The sequence below is a fragment of the Mycetomoellerius zeteki genome, unplaced genomic scaffold (genome assembly GCF_001594055.1).
Source record: "Mycetomoellerius zeteki isolate Tzet28-1 unplaced genomic scaffold, Tzet1.0 scaffold70, whole genome shotgun sequence".
In the NCBI taxonomy this organism is placed as follows: domain Eukaryota; kingdom Metazoa; phylum Arthropoda; class Insecta; order Hymenoptera; family Formicidae; genus Mycetomoellerius; species Mycetomoellerius zeteki.
The window spans coordinates 411,891-428,312 of NW_017257720.1; the positions used below are offsets into that span (position 1 = coordinate 411,891).

Consider the following 16,422-nt stretch of genomic DNA (forward strand, 5'->3'; position numbering starts at 1 on the left):
TTTTTACTCCTCTACACGCTCCCGAAGTTTTGCGATTTAATTTGGAAACACCCTGTATTTAGTTCAATACTCCCAACTAAATATTTATTAAATATAAAGATATATATTTATTTGATACAAGAAACATTAATTTGATTTAACAATCATTCTTTTTACTGAACAAATATTTATTTAGTGTAAGCAAATGTTTAGTTGGCAGTATTGAATTAGATATTTATTAAAATTGACTATATTTTTTTTTCATTCGAGCATCATAACTAAAAAAGTATTTGATGAAAAAATATTTTATTATAGTGTTTTGGAAAGCTCTTGAGGTAAACTACAAGAATATCCAATGAAAAATAGAGGTTTCCATTTAAGAAATTGAAGGTGACCTTTACGCAACTATTCAAGGTCAAACTAATGACACTACCTTATGTCCCTCTCAAAGCCATACAACTTTGGTCTGAAACATTTTTCGCTACCTTGCTTACCTGACGAGATATTCGCGTGTATTGATTAAAATGGCCTACCCTGTATATTCAGTAATTTTTAGTAATTAATATCTTGTTAACTATTGCGAAAATTGCAAAATGGTAGAGGACTTTTCGACTCAGTTTAGTCCGCTCTATCTACACAAAAGCGATTGGCAAAAACTTACAGGACACCCTGTATATGGAGAAGAGTCATGTTGAGTATTATTATTCTCGGTCACCTTTTTTATTAAATAATCAATCGAGATTTATTAGTTGAAGGTTATACAACTTTTGAATAAATAATTATAATTAATCCGTATATCCTTTTCCAATAATTGTATAATATTGTAGCGATACAAAAAACATTTAAATAGAGAACAGTTTAAATAGAGGAATAAGCAAAAAATAGGAGAAACTCCTTAATGTAAAATAGTAATAATAAGAAAAAATATAAGGTGAATTCTAAATTGCATAATTAAAAAATAATTAAAAAAATAGTTAACGTCAATACGAATCGCTTGAATGATTTAGGAGAGAAAACGTGAATTAGGACAAGTGCATCGACTCGCACGAAAACTAGAAAGCTGCATTGTCATGTTTCGACGACAGTGATTTTGCGCGACGAAGAAAACACAGTCAAGAGTCGTCTGCGCAGATATAGATTATTGTGTCTCTCATTACGCCAATTCGGTGGTCATACTTTTTACGATCGCTCGTAATCATTGCATGGTACGACAATTAGCCCAATATTGCAACAGAATATATTTCTGAATATATGTAATTATCTTTATTTTGACAATTTTTGCTTTAAAAATTGCAGTGATTTCGGAGGTGTTATTGGATCAGAATAAACGTTCATAACGCTATTTTATTAATATCACATCTACATGTTTTTAAAAAAATTTGGCAATTATACCATTCGATACAGCAAAGTTTCAATTTTAAGAATCTGTTTTTTTTTTTAATTACGATACGATGATTTTTAACGAAGCTAAAAGCAATTAAAATCAAAATACTCTTTTTATTTAATCCATGATAACTCAGTAACAAAAAAAATTTTACAAACATATTTAAAAAATTATTTGTGGATTGGGAAAACTAAAGTTTTAGGTTTTTATATTAGAAAGTCAAAAATTTTCATTAGTTTTTTTTACTTTACAGGCCCATAAAGTGAGAAGAAAATTTCTCATTTTATCCATCCCGTAATATTCTATACGCAAAAATTACCGAACTCGTAAAAACTCGAAAGACATACAGTTTTCAAAAGTAAAGATTTCGAGTGTTACATACAATCCTTTTTTTAAATTTAAATTTTGTTCAAGCTGTTTGAATTTTGAAATTCGTAGCGCTACATTGTTCCGACCCAATACAATCACCGCAAAACATTGTCAAGCTCTACTTATTATTCGCCCGAAGTTGAAAACAAAAAGTTGAACTTGATCTTTTTGGACTTTGTGAGCTGTAATTATATTTACAGTTACAGAGAGTTGAACGTATCGATGCCTGGCCGTAATTACTCGATACGTGCAACGATAACTAAGTAAAGATTCATCTTTACAGTGAGAATCGCGGAAATAACGGGAGCGTTGTACCTGTTATGGCTAGACACAAAAACAATCGCTTTTTGCGAGATAACTCACAGAGATACGTTTGGTGCTCGGTGTATCGAAGCCGTTTCGCCATCGCGGTTTCGCGAAACCTATCCGCGACATATCGGATTCAATCGGAGAGATGCTAGATAAACGGTGGTCGACCATTACGAGCCCACCTCGTGTAATTACTGATCCTCAGATACATCTTCTGCCTTTGCACTATCGTTTTGTACTGACTTGGTCTCACCAGATTTCTCTGATCAAATCGTGTTACCGGCACCTGTTTGTACCCTCAGAAGAGGATTTTAAGATATCAACTATTTTTGATCGAATGATATAATATATTCTATAATATGTTTACATGCAAAGAACGATTTTACTGAAGTTTCTAAAAATTTAGCTAAATACAGATTTGAAAATAATTTTATTGGATTATCAAAGTAATTATGAATGACGATCAATCTAAAATGTCAACATTTTTCGTAGCATTGCTTGTCATGTTTGAAATTATGTACATAATTATTTCAATGGCTCAACAAAAATATTTTGAAATCTGTATTTATCTAAATATTTAAGTACTTCAGCAAATTTGTTTCTTCCGGGTAGAAATTACATAATTATTACATAATTATTGACACAGCGATTTAAATTTTCGAACTATCTTTGTAGACTCATTTAAGATCATAAAATTTTTAATTCAACGAAGATACGTAACAACTATTCCTTCATATATCATCAGCTCATCATAGCCCTTTTCATTTTGAATATGAATTGAATATAAATTTTTCGCCCGCAGAGGAACATGAGGCTGGCTACAATAGTCGACCGTCGTCGGAGATCATTTTGATCGGACAGTCGCGGGCGCGAGTCTTTTTTCGGGACTTCGGTCCCAACCTGCCAATGTAAATTGAATAGAAATCGAGGGCGTCGATATATCGGACTTGAGCGAGCGTGTGCATCGTGCTTCATGGCGTGCATCGTGCATCGCAGTACGGCGCTGTGCTGTATAAAACGTGGGCTGAGCGAGAGGTAACTCTTGACGTCGCGCCGCGGAGCCCAGCTGTGGGCGCGGCGGATATCCCGCTGTGTCTCTTCAACATGGCCGACGTCATACGCACACCCACGCCGTATCTCTCCCTTTGCCTCCCACTGACCATCGCCGATCTCCCCCTTTCTCAATTCTCGCCGCATCGAATTACACGGTCAGCGAAGTAATTTACGAAGCTACGCCCGCGCGAGAGCGCGCCGCACGGAATCGTATCCGTTACATCCCTCCGCGGCGGCAGTCGGCGGCCGCGCGCAAATTCGCGATCGCCGATAACGATACCGAGAGATTAATGGCGCCGCGGCCCCTTTGTCTTTGGTAGACTGGGGCACGTCCACAAACATACTCGCTGATTAATTAGGAACGCGGGCGTAGTAATGGAGGATTGGATGGAAGATGATATTTCGTGATCGAGAAAATCACATCACTACTTTCTCACTTGGCGTTTGCGAGTGATAAATAACGGTTGTTGTATAGAAAGAATAATTTTGCTGAAGTATCTAAAAATTTAGCTATAAATACAGATCTGAAAATAATTTGACTGGACCATCAAAATAATTATACAGGAAGCAATGGTGAACAATATTGCAAAACGTTTTGATATTCAAGTATAGAGCATTCTATATAATTATTTTGGTAGTCCAACAAAATTATTTTCAGATCTATATATGTCTAACTAAATTTTTAAATACTTCAACAAAACTGTTCTTTCGGTTACATATCGATATACGCATAAGGATTTATGTATTACATTATACATTTGCGGTTTCTCTATACATTGAAATAAAATATAAATTTTAATAAATCATTTGTTTGAATAGTACCAACTAAATATTTACTAAATATAAAGATTTATGTGTATTTATTTGATAAAAGAACTATTAATTTGATTTAACAATCATTTTTTATTATTATAGAGTTAATATTCACTATAAATGAATGTTTAGTTGACACTATTCACATAAATATTTATTAAAGTTTAGTATATTTTTTCTCAATGTGTTTTTCACAGTTATATAAAATAGAACAAAGATATATAAAGCTACCCATAGGATTTTACAATCGGCCCAGTGCTGGGCCACTACTGCCAGAGTTCAGGTACTGACGTAGTACTGGCAAACTACTGGCCCAGTACTGGCTAAGAGTACTGAGTGGTTATAGACTCACTACTAGCAGATGGTTATACTGGCTTAGTCATTTTAATCAATCATTTGGCCCAGTATTGGTTGACAGAACCTTGGTCGTTGGTTGATAGTCGTAGCTTTGACTAAGTATTGATTTCATTGTAACTGCTGGCGATCCTATATGAGTAAGGTGATACCTTACACATTAGAATTTACACATTAGAGATGTTAAAAATTATTATTCATATTTCATCGAAATTGTTTTAACCCTTCATAGTTACACTTCTAAAAAGCCACACGATGCTTACTCTGGGTTAAAATGACCCGACCCATCTTTAAAGTGTTACCAAATCGACAGTATTATAGTTGCAATGATTTAAAAAAAAATACCGTATATAATTTCATCCTTTAAGAAACTGGAACAGTGGCGTTTTTATGAAAAATTTAATTTTAATACTAAAAAAAATCGACCCAGTGCGACCATGAAGGGTTAAAGTTAATTTTGCATAATGTTTTAGTACAAGCTGCTCGCACACAATAATTTTATAATGAATTGAGACTCCTATCGACGAAGAATATATTATCTACTATCTTTTTAATAATTCCTAAAAAATGTCATACTCTTTTTGCTATACGTATCTTGATCTCTTGAGACACATTATCCCTTCATCAAGAATAAAAGAAAATAGGAAAAACGATTTTGAATAATGAAGGGACTATTCTGGGATACTAAACAGGCCACGATCGAGTTGCTATGCTTGTCTAACGTGAAAAAATTAAATCTAATCACTTCCTGATTCAATTGTCTATTCAGATATTATACACGAAGAGTCTTGTCCTTTAGCGTAACGTTTTTGACAAGAGTCGCGGCTTCTTCCTCGGGATGTACATGTCGTACTTATATGCTTGTCGTATGAATAAAGCGCGGTTTCCTGTCTCGCCGATGCTTCGACGAAGAATCGAATCGTTTTAACCCACATGCATGTCGCTGACGAAGCGAAAGCTATTGCTACAGTTTCAAGTATCGGCATATTCGCGGTATGGTACCATGTGAGAACGCCCATGAAGTACTGTGTAACGAGTGAATACATATGAATACAATAGAAATGCTTGAGCCCTAAACACGCGTTTGCGAACAATAATTGACGCGGAAGTACCTCGGAAAAAGCCTGCCAAAGACGCAGAACTCGCGTATGTCCCGCTAGTCACTTAATCCGTAAACATGGCGGTTCGAGCACGCGTTACGCTTCCGCGCCGGTTTATCGGTAAATGGAGAAACAATGAATAAACAAAGAGTGCGAAAGGTAATACTAATACATTTTCAATAAAGATGCGATTCTTATTCATATTAAATTGCAATTCAAATGTTTAATAATTGCTTTATATTCATCAAGATTTAAGATCGAATGTAATAAGAATATCTTAAAGAAATAAAAATAAAAAATAAAAATAAGCAGTTAAAGCATACTAAATTAATATTAATAATTTATATTAATAATATATCGTCTCTAATTATATGTTATAAACACTTGTATTTTATATGAAAAGTTACGTTTTATTATACGAAATATGTTTATTATTTTTCCTAAAATAATTAATACATAGAAACATGACACCCGCGCTGTAGGTATTGCTAAAGGTAGATAGTATGATCGATATTTTTTAAGATCAACGTTTTTCCCACGGTACTTATACAAACTGGTACATAGATCGGCTTCCCTCTGAACATGTTAATCATTTCATGTAGTGCCTCGAGTTCGGAGAGGGTTTTAGATTGGCGAGGAAAATCCGTAGATTGGTTAACGAGGCTCAAAGTACGAACTCGGCGAAATTGGCTCGATTAAAACCCACGGGGCAGCTGCCCCGAGGATTGTGCCCCGTCATGTGATTGGTCCCTTCTCCCGGGTCCTTTCTTCGATCTCCTCCATTTCGAGATGCATCGATACTCGACCATCATTAATCATGCACTTTTGTACACACTCGTCGATGGGACTCCCTGCGAGGGACATCCGAGACGCAACAAAAATGAATCTCGGAGATCGAGACTGGGCCTGAACGGCGATCGAGGCCAGATGTTATTAACTTATGTAAAATAAACATAAACGAAAGCGCCGCGTGCGCAGGGCGTTTCGTTGTGGAAGCATCGGAACATTAATCGTGCGACTTTTAGAAGGATGGTAGCGATATTATGATTATTTCGCGTAAAATTGTAATCGTAAACGCTAATCAGAAGTGCATCGTAAAATTAATGGACATGCGTGTTAATGAATAAAATTAATTTTAAAATTGATTATCATGATCTTCCTGCAAAAATCTTCAATTATTTATTATCTATTATCTGTTAAATAATATATGTACGTACATTTTATGTTTTTTTTATCTACTCTTTTTAATCAAATGTGCATCTGATAAAAATTTTATACATGTACATATTGTACATATGCTTGATAAAAATATTGTATTAAAGTACTTATTATAGCCAAATAAACAGAAATAATTATAATTTCCTTGCCATAGTAAAATAAATATAAACAGTTATAAATATAGGTTTCTTTAGTATTTTTTCTGAGATAAGATGAATACCAAAGAATTACTTAAGTATAAAAACGAGAGAAATTTCCACCCGTATACTCACATCCATTCGATTTGCATTTAAAGTGAAACCCGCATGTGTTCTCTTTCATGTAACTAGATAATGGAGAGATGAGAAAATGTGTTATAATAAGTACATTTTATTTTAAAGAATTACGCGCGCGTTGGATTAAAATAAAATAATAAACTATATGTCGATTATTGATCTTCACATTGAAAAAAGGAGAAAAAATAAAGTAAATAGGGTCAATAGGGATAACTGTGACAGCGGGGTAATTGCGACGATGCTTAGTTTTATGTATTAAAATTAAAATCTTTGAATTTTAATATATAATAAAACTAAGCATCGTCGCAATTACTCTGCCGTCACAGTTACTCCGATTGACTCTAAATATAGACAATGCTGATTTTGTACAATAATCGTATGTATTCTCGATTTCAGGATATGGACCTGATTGAGGTTCTTTGGAAGCAGGATGTAGATCTGGGATTTACCCTGGTGGAACCGGCTACGGCGCCTACCAAAAAGCCGTCTACATCTGAAAAAGAATCAGCGGATGAAATTGAGAAGCTGAAAGCTTTAGAAGCTATTAATGCCACTTACCAAAAGGTACGAAAAAGCATTTATTTTCTTTCTTTTCAATTAGTGTATATATTGCGGCATTATATCTATTTATCGAAAACACATGCACGATTTCGAATTGTTTCGGGTTCCCAATCACAACGTTTAACAAGTGATTGTCTCTCGAGAATGCGCCGCTTTCTGCTTTCACGCATGTTAGAAGGAAGCGTTTGCTTCCTTGGACTCAATTTAAACGTTCGTTTCTCCATATGCCAACGGGCCCATTGATGTCTTCCTGTGTGTCTCCCGAACGATTATCAGAGATAGAAAGCTCTGGACGTGCATCTGTATATGTTAAAGAATGCCTTGCGACGTCGCGCATTTTGCGTTCTGCCTCTCGGTAATCATCGACCAATTGGATTGTGCGAATAGGAAGCGACAATCCCTGTGACACTTCAGAAAAAAAAGACTTCCAGATTTGGCTTCCGGGCATTTATGCACATGTTGGACAACATTTCAGGATTATTATCTGTATTTTTCATTTTCTTGTTTGAGTATCATTAAAAATCAATTTGGTAGTTGATCTAAGGAATACGTACTTTGGCATTTCAACAAGAACATTAGCTAATCGATACAATGAGAATACAAACATCAACAAAATACTTTGTCTAGATAGATTCATATCGATTCGTAAAATAGATGATGATGCATCAAACAAACGTGACATTATTAGCTCGATTAACAGTGGAATTTGGCGTTCGAAGTGGTTATCTTCTTGTCATCTACTTTATCGTATATTGCCGCATAAAGCTTATTCAGGAAATTCGCATCCGTTTAGAAATATCAACATATCGCGAATCTTTCGTGAATTTAATTTTTTTTCGAAAAATTGTATTAACCTCTCTTATGTCGGCTCTTTAGCGCATGGCTTCTGCGTTCGCACATAATCGCTCGTGGATGATCGATTTCCAATCGATAACAGACACTAAGCCACTCCAAATACGTAGCGGCCCTGTTCGGTAGACCCAAAGAGAGATTAGGAACCATCCCACGCGGATGATTTCGGCCGATATTCCAAGCTCTGTTCGTATCGACCATCGATCTTGTCTTTCTCAAGTTATATGCATATCTAAACCAAGATAGTTTTGTCTCACTGTGTATTATATCCATCTCCGATGAAGAAGTGTGTATCTTTATACAGCGACAGAAATATAATTTTTTTGTAGTTATAAATATTTTTTTATTTTTAAAAAATTAATTGACTAATATTTCATTAATGGAGATAAAGATCGTGAATTATGTTGCACTTGCTTTCGGTACTATCGAAAAAAATAATAATCCTTTCCTCTATTTTATATCTGGAAAATTGATCAAATCTCTGTTATTAAAATACTTAGAATAATATATAAATGAAAATAAATCAAACAAAATATTGTGCTTTAACATTTAGATAAAACGGTTGTACAATTTATTCTCTTGTGTTATTATTCTCTAATAATTTCTTTTATTATTATTTTAATAGCGAATCTTTTGATTTTGAATCTTGAATATCACCTATAAATATATATAAATTCATTTTAACTTTCCAATTGTGTATTCAATTTGAAGCTATGAAAAATATAGGAAGCTCTTTAATATTTAGTAGATTAGATCCCAGTTGATTCTCCTCGTACAAGATAAGTTTTTCGGTATTGACGATTTTTCTTCGCTTGTCGCATTTTGGTGGATGGACATGAGGCGCGTTTAAGTATCCGGCAGATTCGAGCCTACGAGATCTCATCCATACGATGGTCACCGACAATGACGGTGCATCGACGTTCTGGGCGGGTAGCCCATCAGACTTCTCGACGTTCTTCGTCTCCCTCTCTGTCTCGTCCTCTCTTCATCCGCTTCTTCGCTTCTCTCTTCTTCTCACGACCTTCAGTAGTCTCAGCGTTCCTTCTTTCTTTATTTCTTTCCCGGCGTCGCTATGCGCCGCTTCGTCTCCATCGGCCTCTTCCTCCGCGAAGATCGCATTGTTCCAGCGGGTTCTATCTTTGTGAGGGCTCGCCGCCGCCTTCAAGAGCCCAATAACACGGGGAAGACCCTCGATCCCGATCGAAAGCCGACACATCGATCCGAGACGCGATCCGCGAACAGCTGAGAACAAAGAAGAGTCCAGTCTCTCGTCTTCTCCCTCTCTATCTTGCATTGCGACAGATTATTGACAAGCATTGTTCCAATGTCTGGCCACAGAATTGTTTTAAGTAAAGGCAGGCAATGATTCAAAATCGGCAAAGCGCTGTCAGAGAAGAAAATTTAACTACGTGTATTCTCTTAAATCACATGTTACACTTCTTTTCCCAAATTTAAAGTTGATGGAATTCTGACAAATCCAATTTTGAACATTATAGCTAATATAATACCTACATTGTTTATCTTTATTTTTTGACGGATATGAATAATTGAAATTATATACTAATTGTGAGACACAGCTGCAGGAAGATTTACAACCATCAGCTTTAAGGTGAATAGTGCAATGAAAACACTATAAATGATCTTGCTACGTAGAATATTTGTCAACATGTCGTACCATTCGAGAACGACGTTGATGTCACTAGGAAGAAGCTAGGCAAGTGAATTGCTGTAAAGCACGTTGCATGTTTCTGTTGTACAATTATCTCAAGCCGCCGTGACTGGCAGAAATTTTTAATCCAGAGCCAAGATTTAAATGATCGGTGCACGTCGCGGCGACAGGCTCCATTAGAGCGACTCCGTCTCGCTGCGAAACGGGAATGAATTATGGAGGCGTTTAGAGGAACGTCAGTCTAGAAAGTAGGAAAGAGGAAGTTTGATCAAGCGATTCAGGATGGAAAGCATTCGTCGCGAAGACAACAAATTTTTCCATGCTTAACAGACGTGGTCACGGTTCCCTTCCCGTATATCCTATGTCTGTTTTTTCTGATGTATGTTTTGGCTGATCTATCTATGTAAATTATCGATATTAATTTTAAAAAAATACAAGATGCGTCGATTACATTTAGAAAAAACAACAAAAAAATCATGTCGATATTCCTGTATAAATACTTTACTTGATATCTTAATCGACATTCGCTTTATATATGAAGATGCTCTTGATACGTCGTCGTACATCGCTAGATTGCATGTATCGTTATGCGTTTCATCAGTCCGTGATGATTCGTAATTATTGAGCGAAGACGCCTGCAATAAACACGATACAAAGCCCGATCAATTTCCGCTTACAGAGCCGTTTGCTTCGTTGAGTTGTTTCAACGCGGATGCGTATCGTGCAAGATGAATCGCTGCAAGGCACCTTATTCTCGATTGTAGGAGATCGCTTTCTTGAACTGTCGTGACTGACATGAATTTTTAATTCATCGACGCGATTCAAATGAAGCGAGTTCTCCTAGGCGACGGGCTCCATTAGGGCGACTTCGTCTCGGTGCCAGGAGCCCGAGGAAGACGGCTCTCCGAGAGAAATGCGATGAGAAGAGGGTCGACCCATGCGATATAGATGGAGGATCTTGACGAAAACAACAGATCCTCTCACCCCGTCCTCCATGCTCGCAGAGTATATTCATAAAACCATCAAAATGGCTAGCGTTTCATTTGTTCCTGCGATGTATCCGTGAAGCCGGCGGGGTCTGGTAAAATGATAGATGTACGCAGCATCCCCTTCGGTACGAGGGGCGCCATCGACGGACCTATCAGAGCGGAAGAGAGACGGGGCCAAAAAGAACGAGAGAGAGAGAGAGAGAGAGAGAGAGAGAGAAAGAACGATGTCGATCCATGAGGCGTTTCTTGTGAGAGAAGGAGAGACAGCGTATAAAGTGAGAGGGGACTTCGCGAGCCAGAGAGATTGGAGCACTCTGGGAGGGGTATTCCAAGGGACGTATTGATGGTCCTGGAAATTGAAAACGCGCCCGGCCAGCCGAAGTGGGTTTGGCTTCCTTCTCTTGTCTCGATTGTTTCCGTCGGCTGGAATTTCGAAACAAAATGGCGCTTGTGCGATGATATCAATGATCTAGGACATTTATCGCGTTTTTAACATCTAACTTCCGGAAGAACTTATATTTTTTGGTAACTTACTCATCTTACTACAAGGCGACTTTTTTGTTGCCGCTGATTTTTTCTTATTTTATTACATTTTTATGACCTAGCAATAAAATATTGTATATTTTTTTCTATAAAATTTTGTTTAAGTATTTATTTATTATTGAAAGAAAGATTTTTAAACATTGAAATTTTCATTTAAGATACTTTAGTCGTCAAGATAAATCCAGAACGAGTCACAAAATGTGAAACGTGTCGCAAGTTACATACGATTCGAGGCAGCGTGACTCGCGCCATATCTTCAGCGACCGCGATACCATATTGAATTCGTATTTACTCGCGGCGATCAAGGCTGATTTGAATTATGCTTTCTATCCTCGCTGGTCCTTGTAAGGCGGTTGATCGGGGCAGACAGTCGTAACAGTTCGTAAACGTTAATTGAGAGCTATGCCAGCCATGCAAGTCCGTATCGCTGACAGGACCTCCATTGTCGCATCGAGGGTTGCGTCGTCAAGCGGGACCGACGTTTCCTTCGAGAGTCGAAAGAGATGACGTTGTGGACCCAAAATAAGGCTCACGGCTATACGCGTTCGTGACTCTTCAAAAATATTTTAGGATCACCTTTAAGATGCAAAAACTTTTTAAGTCTATAAAGAATTTCTCACGTTGTTAAATAGTACACAAGGTCGCCTTGCAAGAGAGAGAAAGAGAGAGCTTAAATATTAGAGAGGAAACATACATTAAGGGAAAAAATTACATTGGTACAGTACAATAAGCTGCACTATCTGCTATTCATCTGAAAAAAGATGTTTTAGAAAATGCATAATATTTTTAATAGTACATAGAAGTGTTAATAGTATAAGTGAAGTGCTTGTTTTTGTCTCAGGTTAGTTCAATTTTAGGATGTTGGGATAGATTGAATTTCGTATTCATAACTTCATACAGCTCAGTGTAACGCACCACTCAACAACGATACATCATATCGTCGAATGAAAAAGTGACCAGAGCGTAGGCAGAGGGGGATGAAAGATTCGAGAGAGGATGGCAAGGGAGAGCGACGAGAAAAGAAAGAGAGAAAGAGAGGCATATTTTGGCGAGGGAAAGGAGATAGATAGAGAGTCGGTGGTTGTGGATGGTCGCTATCAGGGACTTGCTATGATTAATGATCGAGTACAATACTGTTTTCATTAAACTCATTTCACTGCAGCTCGCATGTACCGCCGCGCTACAGGCGACCTATGGCCCGGGGCATACGCCCGCCCTTGGGCCCTTTTTCATGTCGGCGGTAGGGTCGCTTGATTATGACGTCTCCATAAGGCTCGACCTTGGCCGGTTCGAATAACGCTCGACTGAATTCGGCCATTGTTGCGCGAGCTTCATCTCAAATTCGTCAGCTCCACGGATTCGTAATCATCTTTGTTGAAATTACGTTTTGTGATCGAGCACCAGGTACCGATCACATCTCTCTTCGAGAGCCATACTTCATGAGAGTCGGGTCCTTCACCTCTTCTTGACACCTCTCAGATGCGAGAACGTCGTTAATTACGGTCAGCGCGCTCATTACATCACAGCGCTACTCTTTCAATCTAATTTTCTAGCTAATTTACTGACTCCTCGTTACAGTTTATTAATTGATCAATTATAATTAATGCGCGCTAGATATACTTTACTTTTGATAACGAGTCACATTATTACAATATTTTTTGTCTTACAATTTTTGTCTTACATCCTACTTTTTTGCATGACTATCTTTCTTCCAATAATGATTACCGAAATATTATATATCCTTGATCATTTTGTAAAAGATCACGGATATGTGATGAATGATTTTTCATAAAAGATCTTTTAAAGATCTTTTTGTGTTCGATCGAACTTATCGTTGTTTCTAGGATGATGCCAAGGAGTCCGAGTCGCAGGAAGATGATCCATGGGCAGGACTTCCTTACACCGTAGATCTTGAAACTGGTAAGCTTATTTGTATTGTTTGTCTTTCTTATATTTACGTAATACCTTAGTAAAAAAAAAGGAATAAGGATTTGATCTATTAAAGATGATGTCAATCGAGCTATTTTATAATCGAAATCATTCTACGAGCATTCTTTTATTTCGCCAGCGTATCAATCGCATTTTTTATCTCATTATGTTTTAATCGGAGATGATCAAAATCCCGTTTTCGGATACCAATTAAAGACAGTCGACGCACATGCTGTACATGTTTTACATTGGTCCGTGTGCCGGCAAGAACAGCTAAATACATCTGGCGCTCGCGGCTCTTTACGTCGGAAGCGTATCGAATTAACGCGGCAATTTGTAAGAGCCAATCCGAACATTCACTATAGTCCGAACCTGCCGCACCTGGCCGCACCTTTGCGCGGCTAATTAGCATAAACACGCCGACCGAATGCACTTCGCTGGCCATTCCTTTGGAAATATACCGTATACCGTGAAATATCTCGTCGCCATGCGTCGTAAAAAAATATATAATTGAAGATGTACGGTCTTAAACGGCATTAAGTGTCAAGTTATAAAGAATTTAATTACATTGTAAAAATTGCATGACTCGTAATCAACAATTAAATTGACTATTACAGTTTCCCACAAATAGTGATTATTGAAAATTTTGATTGACGATTTACGTTTATGTAATTAAATAAATTGATCTGTCTGAAAATAGAGACTAGACGCAATGGAAAACGTACAATACGTACATATATAGTAGTTAGTAGCGAACGCATTAATAGACCAGGTTGCATCTTGTTCCTTTTTTAGTAGTTTCTTTGGCATTCTTGTCGCGCGCTTTCTGTCGCATAATAAAAAGGGAGATAAGTACGTTAGCAGCGAGAAATGTTATGCGACACGAACTGCATGTGGGAGAATGTCGAGGACACTCGTGCGAATGTCGGGAGTGAGAGAGATGAAAGGAGACTGCAACGAGCGCGCATGCAACGCGCCGCGGCGTCTACCTGCATGCCAAGGTGCACTTTGTTCAGGTATATAACTACGGGTTTCCAGGCAGGCAGGTTCCAGTTCCGGAGGACTCGAGGCTGGGGAGTGGCTTCAGGAACGCCCTCGCTACCTTCCTCCCTACCTCGCCTTTCCAACCCCACCAGCCTGTCCAGCCCTTCTGTCGGGTTCGGTTCCCCTCTCTCCCTCTCTCTCTCTCTCTCTCTCTAAAAACTCTCTCTCTCTCTCTCTCTCTCTCTCTCTCTTTCTCTCTCTCTCTCTCTTTCTCTCTCTCTCTCTCCCTCTTTCTCTTTCTCTCTCTGCATTTAATTACTTTGCGCTCGACAGAATATACGCCTAGCTACGAGACACTCTGCGTCGAGCGTGCTATCAACGGTTGACGAAGGGTCTGCTTGTTAAATTCTCCTTAGAAATCCATATATTGATGTCTCTCGTACGTGATGGTAAAGACGTTTTAAAACAATTGACGATTTTGGGAACGTCTTAAAAATCAACGCAAATTTTACTGAAAAAATATTGGAAAAGATATCTGACATTAGATATTTCTAATAGTGAAACGTAAACGAAATTACTTCCATTATCTTCTTATATTTTTATTAAATTTAAAGAGGTAAATTTACGAGGTTTGTTTACGCTATAATTGTACTACGTCTTTTTTTTATTTCTTTTAGCCGTAGTACAATCCGTAATATATAGTTTGTCCGCTTTTTGAACTAATATTGAAAAATTAATACTAGCACAAGGGAGCCAGTATTAGTATACTAGCGCTATGATTGGTATTCCTTCGTTTATGACGACGAAATGAATTAATCGGACGGTACGGTAATAACTTTTTGAGCAGAGAATGGACCAAGAAGAGCAGCAGAGCTCATTACGCGGTTATCTCGTCGTCGATCAATCGAGATATTCGGAGCATTGGCGTGTATGATTAATGAGTTACTAGACTAATACATAAGAAATTCTTCCATCATCCTTATTCCGTAGGGCTTGATGGAAGAAAATGGTGGTCCGACGTAACATAGAGCAAGAGAACTGCGTGATGCGTGCACTGAAATAGAAATGCCAAGTTGATAACTTGAAATTAATTATAAAACTAGCAATTTAAAATAGTCGATATAAATTACAATGTAGATCTAAAACTCACACATTTATAAGAATTCGAAAAAGTCAACTAATTTTCATTGCAATTATATGCGTTATTACATATTAATTTATTTGGTTTAACATATATTCGATTTTGTGTGATTCTTCCGTGATGAACCTAATAAATAAGGTCTCTCCTCAATCAATATTAAACAGTTTTATTTCAATATGAATTTAATTTAGAGCTTAATATTTGAAGCTAACAATAAGAATATTTATTTCTAAATGTTACAAAATGTTTCAGAGAGTTTTGATTATTGATCTTTCTCGTTATTTTTTATATGAAGAGAAATCGGCTTTGAATTATTGTAAAATTTATCTTAAAAAGTTTGTGGCGATTATAACGTAAAGTGTATTAATATTTGCATGAGAAATCATTATATATTCACAAAACGAATTTCGTGCCAATCGCGATATATTCGCGTGCGAGGTTGGTAGTTTGAAATGAAAAGAGAAGAAGAGAATAGATGAAAGGAGGCAGCATATACGTTACCACCGCAGCGCAAGGTGCTTGTATTGCTTGTACCAATTTGACGAAGCATGATCGATTGTACGGGGGCTTGCATGTGAAAAAATTTACATGTACGGAATAAATTATTATCCCATTGTCTCGAGTATGAACGCGTTAGAAACGCTATGTTTTGTTCGACGTGTATCGTGAATGTGTCTCCATTGAATATACATAGAGTCGAATAATGCATTTTATTCAGCTATTCGTTGCACAATTATCGAAAATACTTCAGTTCAGTCAAGGTAAACACACACAGAGAGAGAAAAATGTATTAAATTTTAATAAATAATTATTTGAATAATACTACACTGAAAAAAAGATTGGCTGCTGCAGCAAATTAGATGGTAAAATATGGCATAGCATTTTTAATTGGTTGCAGCA

The 16,422-nt window shown here is 37.1% G+C and overlaps 1 protein-coding gene across 3 annotated transcripts in view; it reads left to right on the forward strand.

The window, feature by feature from the left end:
- cnc (NFE2 like bZIP transcription factor cap-n-collar) overlaps window positions 1–16,422 on the forward strand; it is a 127,713-nt gene that overhangs the window by 41,180 nt on the left and 70,111 nt on the right. For all 3 annotated transcript variants that reach the window (XM_018458054.1, XM_018458055.1, XM_018458057.1), the window contains exons 2-3: window positions 7,251–7,418; window positions 13,313–13,388. In XM_018458054.1, coding sequence (XP_018313556.1) covers window positions 7,251–7,418; window positions 13,313–13,388 — 244 coding nt within the window. The remainder of the gene's footprint in view (window positions 1–7,250; window positions 7,419–13,312; window positions 13,389–16,422) is intronic.